The sequence below is a fragment of the Cicer arietinum genome, chromosome 8 (assembly GCF_000331145.2).
Source record: "Cicer arietinum cultivar CDC Frontier isolate Library 1 chromosome 8, Cicar.CDCFrontier_v2.0, whole genome shotgun sequence".
In the NCBI taxonomy this organism is placed as follows: Eukaryota; Viridiplantae; Streptophyta; class Magnoliopsida; order Fabales; family Fabaceae; genus Cicer; species Cicer arietinum.
Window position 1 is genome coordinate 26,623,406 of NC_021167.2, and position 22,912 is coordinate 26,646,317.

The window sequence follows — 22,912 nt, forward strand, 5'->3', positions numbered from 1 at the left end:
TGGATTACATCTTAATATTTTATAATAGTAATCGGAAAAAATGGTCAAACTTATAGGACTACATGTATAATTAGCATAGCTTAAAGGTTAATAGTGCAAATTGAATATATTATAAGGAATCAATTCAAAAAATCTTAAACAACTTATCTGGAAAAATGGTCAAAAATAAAGGACTGGAAAAATGGTCAAAAATAAAGGACTCCAGTACTAATATTACAACGGAATCAAATAATTATTTTTTTTCTAAAGAAATTCATACACGTAAAATGTAGAGAAAGTGAGATATCTTAAATATAAATATGTGTCTCATCATATCAAATGTTTCTACAACAATTATATTATATGAAGATCATACAATATTTTTAATTGTTTCAAATACTCCATTAATTTAATTGGGCTGAAATTCACATTATCCATAAAATTGTAAATGCATTGTGGCAATTAATTCAAATTATTGTTTGCTAAACCATAGCCTAAAGTGCACATTTATGTCATAGACACAAATACATCAAGAAAACCTTTTTCTTATTATTCATTTTCCTTTTTGAATTTTGCTATTTGTGCTACATATGGTTATTGGCTTTTGTATATTATTATATCATATTATATAGTCAAATATGCAACTACAACAACACCATTCCAATCAAGTTCCACAAAACTATATAATAAGCTATTATTAATAACTTCCATTTGAATTTTACGCATCTTTGAAGCAAGAATGTCCACTAAGTATGGAGTAAAAACAAATTGATCTTTTAAACTTTGTAGAAAGTAATTAATGAGAGCAAATGAAACTTGTTTCTTCTTCATGTCTTTGTATATATGGCTGTTGAGTTAAAACATCCAAAATTGAAGTCAAAGTGGCCATGTTGGTTGAAAGCATGAAATTCCTCCATATCCTTCTCTCTTGTACCTTCCTAATTCTTTTGCCTCAGATGCTCTTGCTTTCTGCCACAAATTAAATTAAATTAAATTGTTATTAGTTAAAATAACACTAATAATATTAAAAAAATTATTAATAATTAAAATAACACTAATGAATATTTTGTAATTTTTTTTTAAAGAATTTGAATTATATCATTTAAAATTATAAAGTCAAATTTTTACTATTGAATTGATACTTACGAATAAATAGATAAAATATATAGATAAAAAATTAATTAGAGATATTTAATTTAATCATCAACTATTAACTACTTAATTTCATATTCACCAACTAAAATGAGTTTTATCTTATCCAATCACAACAGTTTGCATATATTTATATAAATTGAGATGTTTTCATGCACCCTAACAACCACACAAAATGAGCTTTATGTGCATTTGTAAGTGAATATATGCAATGTATCTATGTATATTATAATGAATAAAACCATAAAACTTTTAGAAAAATATATGATTATACCTGCATTGTTTCTAAATCATCTGTCTCTGAATTGAAGTCATAATAAGTACTTGCTGCAGTAAGTTTCAAAGAAAGAAACTGCAAGAAAATCCAAACATAAATTAATATTAATTAAAACTATGTATTTTTTTAGCAATAAATAATGAATATTATAATATAAATTAATATTAATGAATAAATAAAACTTAAATTATATTAATATTGATGACTTGCCTCTACTTGATGTTGCAAAGATTGAACATAGTTTATGATTTCATCCAACATTACTGCCATTCCCATGGTCTGAAAAATAAAAATAAAAATTATTAAAAAAAATGAAAATTATAATTATTAAAAAAATTATAAAAATTTAATTTTTTAAAAGGAAAATATATTAATCAACCTTGTAACATCCTGGCACCATATTTTGCAAACACCTTAATTTCTCACTGATTTTCCCTCTTCTAACCTGAATAAAAAATATAAAAAATAATCATAGATATGTATTAGTCCATCAACATCAATCTTGAACAAATTAATAGAAAAAAAAATTAAAAGTTCAACCGAAAAATAAATAAAGTCTCTTAGACAAATATTATTTCAGTTAGAATTAAAATCAAATATTCCTAATCAATTCATCTTCAACTAAAATTCATTTAATTTATTCATAATGATTTATTATTCTTTATTTTTTTGTGTTGGATTTTGAAGAAAAGTTAAATCCTTTTAAGGGAATTAATTTAGGAACTATACCCTTTCTGCTAAACTGTGACTATCAGTAGCTTGACCTCTTCTTGCTCTGACATGAACAACTTCCTTTGCTTTCTCTTCTTCTGTTCCATAGTTTTTCACTCTTTTTCCTCTTCCACCATTCTGAAATTAATAAAATTAAAATAAAATAAATTAATTACTTTCTTACTCTTCCATGCATAATTTCATCTCTAAAACACTGATACTGACACCAACACCAACACTGATAATATTTATAAAAAAAAATTAATTTTATGTAATCACAAGTATCAGACTCTCATTATCGTATCTCTATTCGACACTGATACGTATCAAACATTCAAACACTTAAATTTTCATTAAAAAAATATAAAAATAAAACACATAAAAATTGGAGAATAAAATGAAAAAAAAAATAGGAGAAGAAAATTTACAAGTTTGGTCTTGCTTCCACTCTCAGAAACTGCAAGAGTTGAATTTGCTGAACTAGTCTCTTGAAAATCCATAATTTTCCTCTTTTTAGCATCATGAACTTTATTTCCAACTTCAAAATTTGGAACAGAAACTTGAACTGCATTGTGATGATGAACAAGACCATGATGAAAATCTTCTTCCAAGTTTCCTGGAAACTCTTGTTGAGAAGGACACAAGATACTGTCACTAGAAAAAGACATCAAATTTTGCATGTTCATGTTTGAATTATCCATAACATGTTGATTTATACCTATGAATTGATTCAATAGTTCCATGCTTTGATCAGAATCTAAGAAAGGAAAAGAGGGTCTAATAATATTTTGAAAATTTTCTGTGAATTCAGCCATGTGTATTTTTTTTTTTCTTTCTTTCTAACAAATTTATTTTTATCTTGTAATATTGTGGATAATTTGAGTTACATTTTTGTTCTATTTATAGTGTTGAATTTTCAGTTTCATTGATTAATAAGATTAATATTAGGTGGCCACGTGGCAGCTCAAGGTTCTTTAGTTTTTTTCCCCTTAATTGGGTCCCATATACAGAGAAAAATGTTTAATAATAAAAAGGGCCCATGTTTTTTTGTGAAAAAAAACACTTGCTATTTTTGGAGGTTTTAGACCTTTTAATTTGGGAACCATGATTGTGTTTGTTACCTTTATTATCTAATATGTTTAGTGTCTGATTTGTTCGGTAGTGACGAAAATTAATTTTGAATGAGTTGGTTTTGTATAATTGATTTTACTTAAAAATGGATTAGATATAAAGTGATTTATATTTAAATATATTTATGTAAAAGTAAATTAATAATAAATTTTAGTATATAAATTATATTTTTAATTTAAAAATTATAAATCGTAAATTTAAATTAAAATCAAATTTATAATTAAAATCAATTCTATTTAAAAATAATCAAACATATTAAAATTAATTTAAAACATTTAAAAAAATCAATTATGATTGTTCCAAAAGTGAAATCAAATATAAAATTAGATGTATAGTGGGAATTGAAAAAAGTGCACTTGTTGAGTGGTGAAGCATCATAGTCTAGGTGCAAACACTTTCCATAATTCCTTTTTAAGTGTGTCTATATGCAAGACTTGATGAAATGTGAGTTTTTTAAAGTAAGACTATTTTAAAGTGACTTTTTATATAATATATTTTTACTAGATATGTTTTTGGATATTTCATTCTGTTTTTAACTAATTTTGTTTTTATCTGTTTTTCTTGTTTAAATTTTTTTGAAGTAAATATACATTAACAAAATTTATTTTAGATCAACAAAAATGACTCTTAAGTAATCAGATAAATAGACGAATAAAAAATAATGACACAAAATTTAGTCAATTGTGTGATTTAGATTAAAAAGATTTTCCCTCTCATACTCTAAGTGTCTTATCAGTTTAACAATATCGACATTTATCAGTTTAATGTCGACATTTATCAATTTAACAATATCGACATTTATCAGTTTAATTAAGATTTAAGAATACACTAATAGTTTTTTATTAATATTTGTCCATTATTTTTATTTATTAGATTTTTGAAGTATCTTCTGGCTCAGTATATGAGAGGCTAATCTATACTTGTGACATTTTCATATGTTTTCATAGTTAAAAACACTAAAGATAAGTCATAGTCACTGTTCCATTCCAAAAAAAAATGTACCAATCAATCAAAATTTAATGGTATTTGTAAGTGTAAAATAATTGTAGCCATAAAATGTGTCCAAATGAGATCATTGGTGCAAATGAAGAACATCAATATGAGATTGTCACTTTCTTTTGCCCCTCCAATCCCTATTAACAAGCACCACTACCCTTGGTGAACAATTACTTTCCTAAGCATTGTCATGTACACATACATAACCTTTCATTTTTAACTGTGATTCTTTCAACTTGTTCATAGTTTGTCCACATTAGAGGCCACATAATCATGATGTTTTATATTCATTAGTACTACGAATAAACCTTATTTTCTACACCACATTGAAAACTATAGTTGAAAATATTAAGCCAATAAACAATTAACTTTCTTTTAACCATCTAATATGCTACCCTTATAATTTGAAATATAGAAGTAAAATATAATAAATAATTGAGTTAGTCGGAATTCGAATTAATATTCATATTTTTTCTTCCACATATATTTATACCACCGTTGATTATATATTAACAGAAATATTTTTAATATAAAAAGTCAATCAACCATCAACTCTAATATTATTATTGGATTACGAAGAGTTTGGGGGATTATTATATGCGTCAAAAACAACTATATTTTTATTCAAATTTTTAAAATAATAAATATATAAATTATTTTTCTTATATATCGTTCAATATTTATTTTTCTAATTAATATAAATTTTTTAACTCACTTAATATCAACAATTCAATCAAAACCGAAACTCGTCAAATTTTTTTAGTACAACCAATTTGTTCAATAAACAATTAATTGAACATGAATGTAAGGGGAAAAATATGAAAATTTAAATATAGTTTTCTTAGTGAGCAAGTTGTATTATATTTATATAATTAAATATATATTGGCTGTCCAACCTTTCATTACTAGTACTGCTTTGCCACATATTCACAATCCTTTGTTTGCCCAACTTGCCTTTGATTTGAACAAATATATGAAAAATGGAATGAACCAAACTTTATAACAAACTTTCTGACATGTGGGGTGTGTGTTTGGCATACAGTAGTTCATTTAATTCTCATTATTAAAGGGTTACGTTCCTTGGTCTCATAGTCTAAAGATAGCATATGGGCACTTAAAGGAATAGGGGTTACCCCTATATACCCAATTGTGTAGCCCTTAACCAAAAAATATATGGTTTGAACATTTGTTTGTAGGCATTAATGGCTCACATAAAAAAAAGACAACTACTTAACTTTAGGACATTATTTTTCCTATGGTAGTAATATTTACCTTATTATCCCTTATCAAAATCGATAAGTATTATTGTACACAATTTAAGTATTTGAGAACTGATAAAAATATGGTTGAAAATCGGAGATAGTGAGATAAAATGAAAAATCACTCTAGATGAAACACTTTGAAATAGGGTATTTGACTGTGTTATTGGTTTGAGAAGTCGGTTGGCTTGAGAAGACGTATTATCTGAGAAGAGTGTTAAAGTACGATGTTGTGACAATAGAAAGTAACAAGAAGTGGTGTTCAAATTATACAAGACATTTAAAAATAATGGTGTTGGTTGTGGTGGTAGTGCTGGAATAGCTAGCACTATCATCACGACAATCAATATATTTGTATCAAGACATCTTTTTCGACTGTGTATCAGAAAGGTCCCTAAAGGTGTGTAGGAGAATTAACTAGGTATATTTATAAATATATATATATATATATAAACTAAAGTCAAATTTATATATAAAAATTGAGGTATCAAATTTATAATTGGCAAAGGACACTCAAAATATCATGACAATCTTGTTGAGGGCCTTAGACCTACCCTCTAAAACGACAATTTTAGTTTGATAACTAAATTTGAGACCTTGTTGGCTATTCTACAAGAGATTCGGTCTATCATGTGTCACACACTCTCTAATGAGAAAATTTCTTCCATATGATAAACGTGTAGCACAAGTGCACTTGTCCATGCAATTGCATTTAAGCCTTAGTATAAATACAAAGTTTACAGCCAAACAAGATAAAGGCTTGAAAAGGGTACCATACAAAGAGTGTCTATGGATATGGACTACTAATTAATAGGTCGGATTTACCTAACACCTAACAGCAATTGTTTTTATCATGCTTTAGAATTTTAAGGTAACAATTCCCATAACCATGCAGTAAAATGTTTTTTGAAGTTAGAAGAGTTCATTCTTTGATGCTAAAAAAACTAAAGAAGGGTTGGGGGAAGGGTACTATGTGTCATTTAGTTAAAAGTTTGCAAGAGAATATTTGGTGGACTTATTATATATTTCTATTTATTTGTTTTTTTAATAGCAAAATATTTCCGTTGCGTATTAAAATTCTTAAGATAGTTAAAATTTATTTAAGGGGTTGAAACATATATTATTTATATGTACTGATCAAAAATCGAGTAATTCAAAGAATATCTAAGATGGTCATCAATCCCGAAAAGATATTTTAATTCTAAAAGTTTATAACAAAAAATATTTACGACAGTTAAAAAAGATATCTAAGGCGATTATAATTAACTGTTTGAAACTCGTACCTATGACAGTTTTTCAACTATTGCAGATGTGTGTGTCTCATATCACATTATGACGGTTTAGAAAATCTTCAACCGCTGATAATATTCGCGACGGTTGAAAACCGACACCAATCTTCATTTACGACAATTGAAACCGTTGTTAAACGAATTTTTTTCTTCTATAAAATGTGGAATTGTACTATGTTTTCTTCTATCCAAAAAGAACAAATTAATTTATCTATAAAAATCCATAAAATCAATAAATAAAAAATCTATATAATCCCACTATCATCATCATTATATAAATATACCAAAAAAAGACCACATTACTAATATTGGTACTACGTGGCTCAATTGTAATCAGCTCAACATAGTCCAAATATAAATGATATCTATCTTCATCCTAAACAAGTCCTTATAATTATTATAAACATATATCAAAACACTATCATACAATCATGTAATTGAACAACCTCGGAAAGACGACGGACTAATTAAATGACAAAAAATATTTCATGCTACTTTTGACTACCAAAAGATAATTAATAATTTGATAGTAATTGATATGTTGTCCACTTATTTATGTTATGTCTAAATGCATCCTTCAACATATCCTTTATATGTGACTCTATGGCAATGGAAGGAAACATAATTTCAAGAAGAAAATTATAAGTGCCGCGTATGAAATCAACTATAGTATAATTGGAAAAGCTTGATCTCTCAATATATTCCATTAATAATATGTATTGATTGAATTTAATATATTATATTAATTAAGAAGTGGTTCAATGAATCATGAGATTTGATGGAGTGGTTGCAAAGTGATATATAGAATGATATAAATGAAGTGAATGAATTTGGATGGTTAATAAGTTTTGTTAAATACGAATCGATTTGGAAAATACGAATTTGAATTTTGATTGAAGCAATTTCTTTTTGTTAAAGTTTACTTATGTTTTAAAAAAACTCTAGATTTTTAGCAATTTATTTTTTAAAACTAGAGGATTAAAATAAAATAAAAAGATATATAGAATGATACATCATGTATACAACCATAGTTTGACACTATAATTAACTCACTTAGTTTTGCATTTTTTTTAGCATATACTAAAGGCGACTTGACATTATAAAGTATTGGTCACAGCCAAAATGGAAGCTCGTTAGATTAATCCATTTAACTTGACTTTTAGAGTTTGTTTGATGTGTATAATAACTAATAAAAGGTATAATATGATCATTGTATTATATTTTTAAAATGTAAAGTTTGATGAGACAACAAAATATCATAAATTAATCTTAAAATTTACTATATTTTGATAATTTTATCTTAAAAAATTTATCTTGAATTTGGTTTAGAAATCAGCAAAATATGATATAAAAAAAATATAATTTATTGATGTACTCTTATAAAATATATTATTTAAAATATATTAAAATATAAATATAAATATAAATATAAATACAAATAAAAAAATGAATTAAATTTAAAATAAAAATATTGATAAGAAATACGCATAATTTTATCATAGAGGTAATTTTTTAATTTATATTATCTAAACAATTAAAAATCAATTGATATAGAATATTTAAAAAATTATTTTTAAAAATTAAAAAAATATAAATGTTAATTTAAACATTTTTAATATTAAATATAATTTTCTTGCAAGGGTAGTTTTGTTATTTATAAATTATAAATCGTTATATATATCATATATTTATTTAGCTTATCTAATATATATAATAAAATTATTTGATTAGTCATGATTTTATTTAAAATGAAATTGTTTATTTAGTAATGTCCGTGGATTTTTATTTTTATTTTTGAAATTATCTAATCTTTTTAGTAATTTTTGTTAATCTAAAAAATTTAAAAATAAAACAAATTAATTTATAAAAAAAATATGTAGTTGTTTCTTAAGAGTAATGATGTCAGTTAAACATGATATATAGTATATTATATTATTATGAGGTGTGAGAAAGACACAATATAATCAAATAATATTATCTTGTTTATTATCATGTGCATATAAAAAATATAATATGATAAATATATTTTGTATACATCACATTCGATATTGCACATTAAACAAACTTTTATGATTGGAGAGGAATGTCAATTATCCAACTTGCTCTGCATAATCTATAAAGGGTCGAAAGTGGATCAAACCACCATATCATCAACCTCTTAAATCGGAACAAATCGAATATGAATAGTTTGTTGAAAATCTCGCATTTGCCCTAACTATAAGTGGGCTAGCCAACAAGTGGATCATCAATAGCAAAATATTATTAAAAAAATATGAATCTTCTTGCACAATTTTGTACACAAAAAAAAAATCATAAATTCTCTACAATTTTAAAGAATAGAATTGTTGTGCCGAAAACAAATTAAACTCACATACTACTCTTTATAATTCTACTTATTTCTTTTGTATACTAGTATGTAGAATTTGTATGATTACACATCACAACATATATGTGAACTCTAAGTCTTATAAAAGGAAATTGAAATTAAACTTTTTTTCCATGAGATTAATTATTTTTGCATATGCCACAAATTTATGCTCTATTGTAAAAGTTCTCTATTTATTCATGTACATACTAATGTATACAACTTATTCCTTACGCTATATTGAAGTAAAAGTGAATGTCACGAAAAGGATTTGAATTATGACCCTTTTTAAAATTAAATTCATGCACTAATATTATTCTCTTGAATTGTCTTTAGAGTGAAGATGGTTAGATATAAAATAATCTTCCTCTTGTTGATGATGATCTAAAGAAAAATAATATTTGTTTGAAACATGTGTAATAAATGTGTTTAGAGTGTGAATAAAACAAATATAAATATAGTTGAGTTTAAAAAGAATCAAACACATAATTTATATTGATTCACTTAATATAGGCTACTCCAGTCCTCACAGCTTTGCGATATTCTCACTAGTGTTCAAAAACTCGTCATCTGATCTGCATATTTTCAACTATGTAGTTTCTTAGCTCACCAGACTTACAACACTATATTTTTACTAGCTTCAACAGACTTACACAATAACTCAAGTTTATGTCAACTTGAGGATACACAAGTAGTAATATTTTGATTTGTTTAGGATCATATTACCACTTTTTAAGATAAGATGGTGATATGAAGTTGTATATAACACACTTAATAAAAATGATCCTCAAATCTATTTAAGTTTAGAATAGTGTGTATAGAATAAAGAGAATGGTGATAAGCTTGAATCACTTAGATCTTTTCTTGTAGATGATTCTCTTGATGTTTGAAAATTAATACTTCTATATGTATAGTTGTCTTTCGAGCTTCAAACATATGGGTTAGCAAAATATAGTTGTTGAAGACTTTGTTAAGTTTCATTGGACTTGTCTTTATTTGAAAAATTGCCATTCAACCTTTATACTTGTGTTAAATATGTTGATAGGATGACTGATATGGTCTGTCTTCAGATATGGTTTAAGTACGAGGATGGAGCTTCTGTTTTCTTGAGTCTTAGATGTTGTTGCTTTTTGCTTTCTCTTTTTTCAACCACTTTAAGCAATGTTCCTTTCATGTCAAGTACATCATATTTTTGCACCTTTGTAATTTTCTGCACATGTGTCAAATTTATTATAAGGATACCCTCTACGTCTGTCTTTGTTTTTAAATTATATTCATCATCTAATGTAACTAAACTAAGGATGTTAGTGGATGATTATCATTGGATCTGTGTAAGCCTTTGAAAGATGGATACGTCTTTGTTACTAATATGTGACTATTGGCATTTGGTGTAAACATGTTGACACTTATTGTGCTTGTAGGTAACATTCTATAATAGGATTTGTAGAAGATGTTCTTATTATTTTATTGATATATTATAGATGAGAAGGTTCTTTCTTGTTTCCAATGTCATGGAAATCATGACTATTGTATTTGTCTTATTTCAAAGGTTTTTGTACAAATTTGAACTATGATAACATATTATTTTTGTATTTTTCACATAAGATCTCATTTGTATATATGAGATGATGATTTTTTTGAGAGTTCACCCTTATGTTATGTTAAGTGCGAGGATGAAGGTTCTTATCTCCTACATAGGAGTTCATGACAGATGTGATGTAAATTATTCTTTTATTTTTGGTCAACCTTGAATAGTGTTAACAACTTGTCAACTTTTATCATGTTGTACTTTTATGATAATTATTTTTTCAAAAATTGTGAGATGAAGACTTTGATAAATGTTTATCATCAGATATGAGATTGTGAAGAATATTCATCCTCAGACCTGAGATTGTGACAAATGTCCATCCTCGGGTCTATCCTCAAATATGAGATTGTGAAAAATATTCATTCTCATATCTATCATCATATCTAGATACTTCATCCTCTAATTTTCATATAGACATATCTTGAACCATAATTCTTCTTGACTTTTTCCAAGAGATTTTACGTGTGATTGAGATGCAACATATAGCGACGATCATCATCGACTTCAATTAGACTCCTCAATTCTTTATAATGGTTAAGGATATTACTTGCAATGGTGTGGTAACAAATTACATCTTCGGTTGTACGCTCTACATATGTTCAATTCTGCAGGTGCAACTATACTTGCATTCTTGTTGACGACCAATCGTTGTGGCATTATCTTGAAAGCTATGATGACTTTCTCATCCTCTCAATTAAAGTTCTTATGGTTCAAATGATAGTCAACTTCAAATATTTTCATGAAACTTATGATGTTACTATGATTTTTTTATTATTCAGTTGATACAATGCACTCAATTAAACCAGTTATGTTCTTTCAACAAAAACTCAAATGCAACATCAGTAAATTATTATTTAAAAAATTTAACATTTTATTTCATAAAATTTGTTGATTGTTAAAACACATATAAAAAAAGATTTTGACCTCAATACATATATCATTATATAATTTAATAATATTTTTTTATTAAACCTTTTAAAGTTTCACACTGTCATTCTATATAATTTCTTAGGACATAAAGTTTTTTAAAATTATTAAAACTTATAAAATTTTATATTCTCAGTACATCAAATTAAATATCGTGAAAAAATAGTTATATATAGTTATGTATGCAACTTCTTCCTTAGACCATATACAATTCTATATTTATCAGTGTAAAATTTATTGTCCAATAATATGATTAAATAATTTTAAAAAAAATTATATCCTATACACATGTAAAATCTTTTTTCACATACTTCTAATTAAATTACATAATACCATTTTTTTAGATTAATTTTAAAAAAAAATCTACGTGGAATAATTTGATTCGAAACATGTGTAAAAATAAATTAGTCTATCAATGTATATAAATTAAAAAAATATAAAAGAAATATCACCCTAAACCTGCTTGTTAAATTTGAGAGCTAAATTTTACCTGCATGTACATTCTGTTGGTCGTCAATAATCCAAATGACTTATCTTAGTCTTTGTAGTTATCTTCATATATGGATTATAGTAGTAGTAGTTAATTACCAATGATTAAACTTTAATTATATCATAATAATCATAATCAATGTGTTGATTTCAGTCATTATCATTGTGACCACATTGTCATTTTATCTTGGTTCAAATTTAATATATGAATTAATCTTATCTTATGGACCCTGCATTTGTTAATTTCTTGCTCTGACTTTTGCAAACAAACTTCTTATGTAATGGATCATGCTTGCATACTTGGCATTTTTACTATTCTAATTCCATTTATGATATTTCTTGTCACAATCACCAACATTGTAATTGCATTATTGCAGGTCGACAACCTTAAAGGGAAAGCATGCTAGTTATTCTAAGATTAATTAGAAATTTTGAGCCCAAAGGGAAATGGGCTCATTGGGCTGGGCTAACAAAAATGCAATTCTTCATCTTATTGAACAAACAAAAAATGGGCCCAAACGAATATAGTTATGTAGGCCTCGTGACTAACATGATCAAGAGGGACATATCCTATCCTATAAGGGCTACAACCATATGATAATATGATAGGGGCATATTCTCAAAGGTTGGATACATTGATGGTACTCATAACCAAATTATTTGTTATGTGTTTTTATCCTTCAACATAATAAAATTTTAATATTTTTAAAGATGTGATTTACATTAAGTCTATTTTGATGAAAAACAATTTTATTTTTAAATTTTTAAATTGGATTTGATATTTACACTTTGAATCATATCCCTACAATTTAAAAAACATTCAATTTGATTTCTATCATTGTTGAAATTTCTTTAACTTAGATTTAACCTTCCACGTATACAAAATTTTCTTATAGAACTTTATTTATTTTTTAAAAATTCGATTTAGAAATTAAAATACTTAAAATTTTGTTTATAAATCTCTAGTATATAAAAAATTTATATATTAAAAATTTTAAAAATGAAAATTTCGGTGTATAAAAAGAATTGAGAAAAAAAATTCATACCAAGTTTTTCTTATTTTTTGAAATTAATTGTTAAAGAAATTTATACTATAGAAATTTTTAATATGTAAAAATAAGAGAGAACACTGAAAAAAAAAGTTTAGATACCAAAAATTTTGGTAAGTAAAAGAAGATAAAGAAAAAATTTGTAAGGATATTTCATTTTTTAAATTTTTATTTTATACAAAAATTTGAGAAAAAAATTTGTGTTCGAAATTTCAGTATGTAAAATAAATTGAGAAAATCATTTACATACTGAAAATTTTAAAAATAATAAACGAAAGGGGATTGATATGCACAAATTAATTGGGAGGAAAGTAGAATTTGATCAATGATTATTTGAGTTAAAAATATTGGAGTCGAAAATCAAACTTCGTTACTTTCGAATTCTAATTAATTCAACATTGACCGAAAATCATTAATTACTTGAATACAACGACTTTATTGACATAAAATTTATAAATTTACCTTTTTTACATTAGATATGTGTAATATGTGAAGTACTCGTCACATTTGTGAATGATTAATTTCTACTATAATTCAAAATGACTATCTTTAGTATGGAGTCTCCTCTTTCAACTACATTTTTTTCCATAAGAAACACCATATTGAACTCCACATTTTAATATTAATATTTGCAATATCTTCTAATGATTTTTTACAACCATTTATGTTAATATTTATATAGAATTATAATTTTAATATATATTTATACATACATATATAGTATTAAGAAAATCCTAAAACAAGTTTCATGACAATTAATCTAAGAAAAAGATTAATAGAATAGAAATGAATCTAAAGGGGCAATTAATCTGTCAATTCGTCATAAAAATATTTCAATGAGTTGGTGGCAAAAAAATAATGCTGTTCAATCCATTTTTCTTATCTCTACTTTTCTTGTTTGTTATCTTTCTAAAAATTCAAGTAAACAATTCATCTAAGTCCATTGTTTGACTGAAAAGAGTATAATTAGTCAAATTTCAGCTATAAATTTTTTAACCTTTTGTTCCTATATCACATAGTGTGACAAATGACCATATAAATTAATACACATAATTTTTTTTTTATTCTTCTAGAAATAAGATAAGATGCTATCCAATGAACCTATCCACCTTTTAATGTTCCCTTTGGTAATGACAATGGAAGGTATATGGAAGCCATCACATAATTTGTGGCCTTCTTTTATATCTTTAATTTAAATTAACAAAATTCATATTATTCATTTTGACTTGTATCATATATATCACATGACATTCAAAGCATGTCCATGACCATATATACCTTGCATAGACCAATTTGTATTGTAACTCTTGTTTTTTCTAGACTATTTTGTATTAATTGGACTATTAGTCTTTTCTGCATATATATGCATGGTGGTTTGAGATTTGGTAAGTGTAGTTTGCCATGTCTAATCCTTCAAAGAGTGTTCAATATTGTAGTAAAGATGATAATGAACTTAGGAGGGGACCTTGGGCTCTTGAAGAGGATGATATCCTCATCAAAAACATTGCTAATCATGGTGAAGGGAGATGGAATTTTTTGGCTATGAGTTCAGGTAACTAAGAAAGACCATAGCAAAAGTTGGCTATATAGTGCAGGATATGGTGTTTTTTCTCAAACTAATTTTTTATGCTACTTATGATTATTTGCTTAATTTTTTGAATTAGGTTTAAGGAGAACAGGAAAAAGTTGTAGATTAAGATGGCTAAATTATCTAAAGCCGGATGTAAAGAGAGGAAATATAACCTCAGAAGAAAAGCTTTTGATTTTTGAACTCCACTCTAAATGGGGCAACAAGTACGTATCTCATATTTAATCGTCTTTTTAAATATTTTCGATTTTCTACATTAGTTGCGGAATGTAACTGTTATAAAACTGTTGGATTGAAGTTAGATATAAAATCAAAATATATCTCTTATATCTAACGGCTCTATAGTATTGTGAAGCTGACTAAACTCTTTTATTTTGAATTTTTATGTCTCTTTTATGATTTTTTTAGGTGGTCAAAGATGGCACAACATTTACCAGGTAGAACGGATAATGAAATAAAAAACTATTGGAGAACTCAGATTCAAAAACAAGTAAAACATTTGAAACTTGACATAGATAGAAGGAAATTTCTAAGAAGTGTTAGCCCTTTAAAGACAATAACATGTCAACAAAAATCAAAAGAATCATCCCATTCAATTACCATGACCATTCAAAACCAAGCAATTCATTTGCCATTTGATGGTGTTTCTTCTTCTCATTACTCATCAATTGGGACAATACCAACACAAGTCTCTTGTAAGGAAGCTTGTATGAATGAAGGAGTTTCAAATAATGGTTTATGCATGTCAACTTCAAAATCAACAAATTTGACACAACATTTGGGATACACTACTACTCAAATTCAACCCTTAGAGAACAATGAGTTTGGCATATGTGGATATGATGGTTATTACATAAATAACAATTCCTTAAACTTGACAACCACAATGGTTGCTGAGGATTTCCAAATATCAGAAAGCAATTGGCTAGACAAAGATTTTGCATGTACTAGCATATGGGGTATTAATTAATTTGGCAAAGTTAGAAATATTCCAAAGTGATTTAATTTAGAGTTTCTTTTTATAATCACACGTAAACTAATTTTTATTATGTTATTTGTTATTAGATAATCAATTGTTGATTAGCTACCAATATTAGTAAGAGTGTAATTCTTCTACCGAGAAAAGTACAAAACAAATATATAATATGCTCTATAGTGGAGACTTAAAAACTAATCATCTAAAAGCTAACCATAACTAATTTTTATATTTCATATTTTCTGCAAACTAAAATATGTTTATTATATTTTCAGTTTAAAAATGTCAAGAAATAAATGTCATAAAAAATATCGACTAAAAAGAATATGAAATACCAAAAATACATTGGTCGTAAATTAATTAATCAAAATAAACTTTATTTAATCAACTTTAATCTTAATGGATTGAAGCTAAAATGTCAATTCGATTAAAAATAATGAAGTTGAAACATCTTGTATATCATCTTCTTCTTCCTTTTTTATTTTGTTATCTTGAAAACAAATTTGTTCTCTTTGTTTTTTATTGTTGATTAGAATATTGAGACTTTAAGAAATTTTTTATTCAACTCCAATGATTTAGTTTAGTGGTCAAAAGATAAATATTAGATCCACCATGTTGGAGATTTAATCCCTATTAGTATTATTAGAGGGAGACAAATGTAAATTCGTTTATTAATGGCTCAATAAATCATAAGATCTTTTCATATCATAGTGATATATCATCCCTTTACCTTAAATTTTAGTAAGTAAAAAGAAATTCTTGATTCGATTTTCTATTATATCTTTCTTCACATTATCTTCAAGTTATCAATCGCTTAATAACTTGATTAATCGACCAATATTGAATACAAACGTCTCTATTTATGAGATCACTAAGTGTCAACCAAACACTAAAAATTACCTATAATATCATTTTATCTTTAGAATATTTGGGCTCCCAATTCACAATTAAGAAGGTTGACATTTTTTCTAAATAACAAATATTTTACATGTAATACTTATATCAGTTAAGAGTCAATTTTATGTTTAAATTAAGAATAACAAATTAAAAATGTTATACAAAAGGGTGACATTATGAACTAATTTTTGTATAGAGACTTTTTATCATATAAATTTGGTAGTATTTTGATAAAGTCAACCATTTATTTGGATTTTATAGAAATTAAAACACCTTTGAAAATATATTTTGGAAACTAAAATTGAAGAAAAAATTAATCAAAATTAATCATAAAATTTTGACTAAAAATATATTTAACTCATACTCTTATTTAGGTGTAGGCTTGTTCACTTATTCTTGTCTCACATTTTTCTTTTCTTTATCTCCAGAGATTACATTGATATTTAACATGTGTTTTACTTCCATATATTAAGTAGTAAATACTAAAATTTATTATTTATAAAAATAATAAAATATATAAATTTTTATGCGGTTCCTTGTAAAAATTTAGTTATTAGATTAAATATTCAATTGCATATTTGATCCTCCTATTTTAATTAATTCGTTAAATTGGTTCTTCCATTTTAAAATTCAAACATTTTGATTTATTTCCCGAATTTTTTAACTAACAAATTGTGAAGCGACATATTTTAAACGACATGTATATGATATGATGATGTTAAATGATTAATACATATGAAATTGTAATAAATCCTCTAAAACTTCAGTTTCGACTAATAATTTTTTTTAATATAATTTAATTAATAACATTTAGATGATTCTATATTATAAGAACAAAAGTCATGTCATTTACAAACATTGTTATTTTATTGAAAAAGTAGTATGAAATGATCAAAATTACCGAATTTTAAACTAGAGGAACATAAACTGTGTACTTAAATGTAGATTAAATAAAAATTAAACCTAATTGTAGTTTCGATCTCCAATTTTCACCAATTCGTAAAATTGATTCTCCTATTTAAAAATCCAATAATTTTGGTCCATCATTTAGATTTTTTAACTATAAATTATGATGTAACATATTTTAAACTTCATGACATTTGATTCAATAATGTTTAATAATTTATACAAAAGAAATTACAACAAAAACCTCTAAAAACTTGAGATTTTGAAATTAATTATTTTTGTAATTTAATCAATAATATATAAATAATTAATGAAACTAAATATATCTATATCATAAAATCATATGTCATGTTATTTGAAATATATCAAATCTTTAAATTTTAATTAAATTTTTTAGAAAAGACTAAAATTATAGCTTTTTAAAATAAAAAAACTAATTATGCAAATTAGTATAAATTTGAGAACAAAATTGCAATTAAACATAAAAATTAACTTCAATAATTTTAATAAAAGAAAATAAATTTCAATTTAAACATAAAAGATATATATAAGAGATTAATTTATATGCACTTGTGTAAAAATAATTTTACACGCACATCCAATTAAATTATGTTAAATAAAAATATTTTAAGATATTTTACAATTTAACTTAAAAAGTGATAAATTTAATTAGATATAAATATAAAATAGTTTTATAGTGTATACAAATAAAATCTTATATATAAATACAAATAAATTATATCATTCGATTAATTTTTTTTTAGATGTAAATTAATTTTAATATTTGTAGACCGAAAAAAATTAATAAATCCTCTAAAACTTCAGTTTCGACTAATAATTTTTTTTAATATAATTTAATTAATAACATTTAGATGATTCTATATTATAAGAACAAAAGTCATGTCATTTACAAACATTGTTATTTTATTGAAAAAGTAGTATGAAATGATCAAAATTACCGAATTTTAAACTAGAGGAACATAAACTGTGTACTTAAATGTAGATTAAATAAAAATTAAACCTAATTGTAGTTTCGATCTCCAATTTTCACCAATTCGTAAAATTGATTCTCCTATTTAAAAATCCAATAATTTTGGTCCATCATTTAGATTTTTTAACTATAAATTATGATGTAACATATTTTAAACTTCATGACATTTGATTCAATAATGTTTAATAATTTATACAAAAGAAATTACAACAAAAACCTCTAAAAACTTGAGATTTTGAAATTAATTATTTTTGTAATTTAATCAATAATATATAAATAATTAATGAAACTAAATATATCTATATCATAAAATCATATGTCATGTTATTTGAAATATATCAAATCTTTAAATTTTAATTAAATTTTTTAGAAAAGACTAAAATTATAGCTTTTTAAAATAAAAAAACTAATTATGCAAATTAGTATAAATTTGAGAACAAAATTGCAATTAAACATAAAAATTAACTTCAATAATTTTAATAAAAGAAAATAAATTTCAATTTAAACATAAAAGATATATATAAGAGATTAATTTATATGCACTTGTGTAAAAATAATTTTACACGCACATCCAATTAAATTATGTTAAATAAAAATATTTTAAGATATTTTACAATTTAACTTAAAAAGTGATAAATTTAATTAGATATAAATATAAAATAGTTTTATAGTGTATACAAATAAAATCTTATATATAAATACAAATAAATTATATCATTCGATTAATTTTTTTTTAGATGTAAATTAATTTTAATATTTGTAGACCGAAAAAAATAAACCATTTTTGTTTTAAAAAAAAAAAAACAGAAGCAAGTTAATTGTACCTTTATAAACCAACAAACCAATCTCCATTGAGCTTTTAGGGTTTTACATACACAGAGAGCAGAGCACGATTTCTCTCGGCGGCGGCGACATTTTCTTCAACTGAGGTACGATTCCGATACCCTTTTACGATTTCATACACTCTTCCCTATCTCATTCAAAATCAATCTAAATTTGAATCAAAGTTCTCTTCTTTAGTTTCTCTCTAAAACATTTTTCTTTTTTGTAAGGGTTTGGATTAAAGTTTTCGATCTATGATTTTATTTGGGGTTAAAGGGTACTCGGTTTTGAAAAAAATATTGTTTTTTTGTTGTTGTTGTTGCATTTTTGTAGCGATGGGTATGCTTAATTAATTGGTTTTGGTAATATGTAAACCGATATGAATGACTTGAATCTTTGTGTTTATTGCTATGTCGTGTTGTTTGTTAAGTATATGGTGTTGTTATTCCGTTTGTTTGTTTTTCTCTGTTAAAGTGTTGTATTATTCATAGCTTAGTGTATGTGTTTGTTTTCATGGTATGTGGTTCAAATGGGATTAGTGTATCATTGAACTTTGTAATTTATGTTTGAATTTTAAGAATCAGTAAATGATTATGTGAAGAAGTGTAAATTGTGAATTTGTTGTATCAGTTTTTATGTTGACAATGCTGTTAATAGTTTACAATCTTATAGTGGAATGCCCTTTAATCTGGAAAGTTTGTTGGTTAATATAATGGAAAATGTTATGTGATAAACTCGTTTCTTGATTGGTTCGGTTGTTAGAAAAACAGTCCAAAATACAAGCCATCCGAGTGGTTTTTTCTTAAAGAAATAAATAGTTATCCAAAAAATTGCTTTTGTGTTGTTTTTCGGTTTTTTTTGCATACAGGACACCCCTAGTTTTAATATCAGTGTGATATTTGTGATGAACTTGCTTGTTATGTTTGCTTGTTGTTGAATGTTTGCAAATGTAAAGTTTATCAGACATATACTAAATCTGTTGCTTAATTTTCTTCTTTGCCATCAGTTTCAAAGATGTACACTTCAAGGAAGAAAATCAGTAAAGACAAGGGTGCTGAGCCAACCGAATTTGAGGAAAAAGTTGCACAGGTTATATATTGATTAGTACATACTATTGTTGTTGTTGTGGTTGCTGATTAGTTTCAATTACAATATATGTATATTTATTTATATATAATGATTTGTTTGAAATTTGTTGTTGTAGGCGCTTTTTGACCTAGAAAATACCAACCATGAGCTGAAAAGTGAGCTGAAAGATTTATACATAAATTCAGCAGCGTAAGGATGTGTTCTTTGTTGTTTGTGTGTGTAAAGATACATACATGTTTTTTCTCCTTGTCTCATATTTAGCTTTTTACATAATCTACAGTCAAATCGATGTTTCTGGAAGCCGTAAGGCTGTGGTTGCCCATGTTCCTTACCGTTTGAGGAAAGGGTTCCGCAAAATTCACGTCAGGCTTGTTAGGGAGCTTGAGAAGAAATTTAGCGGCAAGGTAAGAAAAGTCTTGTCTTTTGTTCTGATAGACTCTATACATTAGATTATCTTTAGATGGAGCAGTTTTAGTCATCTATAAAGCTGAAGTTAATCATGCTGCAGTGTGGTTTATGTGATGACATCTACCATAACATTAGCCATGAAAATTATGGTTATATGTGATTCTTCAAATTATTGTATATTAATGAACCTTTAACTTGTAGGATGTAATCCTTATCGCCACCAGGAGGATAGCAAGGCCGGGTTCTGCTGCTCAGCGTCCCCGAAGCCGTACTCTCACTGCTGTTCATGAAGCAATGCTTGAGGATGTCGTATTGCCTGCTGAGATTGTTGGAAAGCGTGTGAGGTATCGTGTTGATGGATCCAAGATCATGAAGGTAAAACATATTACAACAGCCAAAGAACTACCAAAAGTTACGCTTAATTTGTTCAATCAACCATTATTGAAATGCTCTAACTGTGTTTTTAACGCAACAAAATGAAATATATATTTCTATTTAACAAAGTCAATGTATAATTTATATATTATAAAAAAAGTGATTTTGGTATTCAACAATTTAGAGATTATTTGTTGAGAGATTTTAAAACAAAAAACAGAAAATCGTGTTTGCCTGTAATGAAAATCGCCATTTATGAGCTACTCAAAACAGCTTCTCATTTTAAACAGTTTTTATATTATTGAGATTCTGAATTTTTTAAGAGAAATCTGAAACCAACTGGCTCTATTATATTGCAATAGGATACCCTCTTTTTTAAAATTGTTTGCATGGAATTCTGTTTATTAGTATTATTATTATTATTATTACAAAATGAAAAATCATTTTCATTTACTTAAATCTGAATTCTTGTGTTTATATAGGTGTTTTTGGACCCAAAGGAGAGAAACAATACTGAGTACAAGTTGGAGACATTTGCTGCAGTTTACAGGAAACTTTCAGGCAAAGATGTTGTGTTTGAGTATCCTATTACTGAGGCTTAGATTCTGTTTTGGATTTTTTTTCTTCATGTATTGCATTTTGTGAATGCTATTGGTTAAAGTTTTGTTCAAGTTGCCTTTGAATCTGGATTTTGTCTGGTGACTTTGATTAATATACTTTGGCATGGTTTATTTATTTTTCTAGGCTTTGCTATACTATTTATTATATTTGACTGATTTTGCTTATTTTATTCCCCTGTACTTTAACGATCACATTTTTGTTATTAATTTTATTGAAAGTTAGAAGTTAAATGAAATGATTCTTTTCACAAACACAATTGAGTTTAACTGTCATGTTCAGGAAAAAGTTTTGTATTGTCACTACATCAAAATCATTCATAGACTATAACTTCAGTGGTAGCTATAATATATAAGTTAAATATCTCTAATGATTTAATTGTTTTGATTGATTTACTCCAAAAACTCGTTACCCTTTAGTGTATATGAATCAGACAAACATAATGAGTATGGTAAAGGTTAAAATCTGCTTGGTTTGATATTAGAAATTATGAGAACCGATTCTCTCTAAAATGTTTTCTGAGTAAAAATCTAAGATGTTTGAACTGAGATTAATCTCATAATTGATTCAAAATACATTATTTATGTTTCAAAAAACATGGAATTATGACTCATTTGAACTGAAATTAATCTCATAATTGACCCAAAAGACTATATGTTTGAAACCGTGATTAATTTTCAATTACTGCAACTTAAGACAAGCTACAATTTTTTGAATGCACGTTTAAAATATGTCACTGCCATAGCTTTTAAAAATAAGTAACACTAGTAAAAGAATAGAAATTGTACTAATAAAAATATAATATTACAAAAAGAATACCCTTTTGAAATAACTATAGAGATCTAATGAATCTATAAAAGTAATGAATCTATCTATTTATCTATCTGCCTTCATCAAAAGAAGAAGTGGAGATAGAGTTTCTTGAAAAATCCTCTACAAAACTACTACCACCACCTGAAACCTTTGTTGCACTACTAGCATTAGTATTGGTTAAAGCAGATGTGGAACTTGTATTCCATTTTCCTACACG

General features: G+C 25.8%; 4 protein-coding genes across 4 annotated transcripts in view; 2 read left to right on the forward strand and 2 right to left on the reverse strand.

Moving 5' to 3' along the window:
- Window positions 1–648: 648 nt before the first annotated feature.
- On the reverse strand, window positions 649–2,998 carry LOC101494241 (transcription factor BEE 3-like). The gene is made up of 6 exons (XM_004512848.4): window positions 2,548–2,998; window positions 2,138–2,257; window positions 1,788–1,853; window positions 1,619–1,687; window positions 1,406–1,483; window positions 649–948 (listed from the first exon to the last, which is right to left on the reverse strand). The coding sequence occupies exons 1-6, from the start codon at window positions 2,932–2,934 to the stop codon at window positions 856–858; spliced, it is 813 nt and encodes a 270-aa protein (XP_004512905.1). The 5' UTR covers window positions 2,935–2,998; the 3' UTR covers window positions 649–855.
- An 11,479-nt stretch (window positions 2,999–14,477) lies between these two features.
- Window positions 14,478–15,891, forward strand: LOC101494548 (transcription repressor MYB6-like). Its single transcript, XM_004512849.4, has 3 exons — window positions 14,478–14,764; window positions 14,877–15,006; window positions 15,209–15,891. Exons 1-3 carry the CDS (start codon window positions 14,614–14,616, stop codon window positions 15,768–15,770), a joined length of 843 nt encoding a protein of 280 aa, XP_004512906.1. The 5' UTR covers window positions 14,478–14,613; the 3' UTR covers window positions 15,771–15,891.
- A 3,449-nt stretch (window positions 15,892–19,340) lies between these two features.
- LOC101494865 (small ribosomal subunit protein eS7-like) lies at window positions 19,341–21,999 on the forward strand. Its single transcript, XM_004512850.4, has 6 exons — window positions 19,341–19,499; window positions 20,399–20,481; window positions 20,597–20,670; window positions 20,762–20,885; window positions 21,091–21,264; window positions 21,747–21,999. Exons 2-6 carry the CDS (start codon window positions 20,407–20,409, stop codon window positions 21,864–21,866), a joined length of 567 nt encoding a protein of 188 aa, XP_004512907.1. The 5' UTR covers window positions 19,341–19,499; window positions 20,399–20,406; the 3' UTR covers window positions 21,867–21,999.
- Window positions 22,000–22,598: 599 nt separating this feature from the next.
- LOC101495192 (cysteine-rich receptor-like protein kinase 44) overlaps window positions 22,599–22,912 on the reverse strand; it is a 3,315-nt gene continuing 3,001 nt past the window's right edge. The window contains 1 exon segment of the mRNA XM_073364473.1: window positions 22,599–22,912. This exon segment is cut by the window's right edge and continues 10 nt beyond it. Coding sequence (XP_073220574.1) covers window positions 22,763–22,912 — 150 coding nt within the window. The 3' untranslated portion in view covers window positions 22,599–22,762.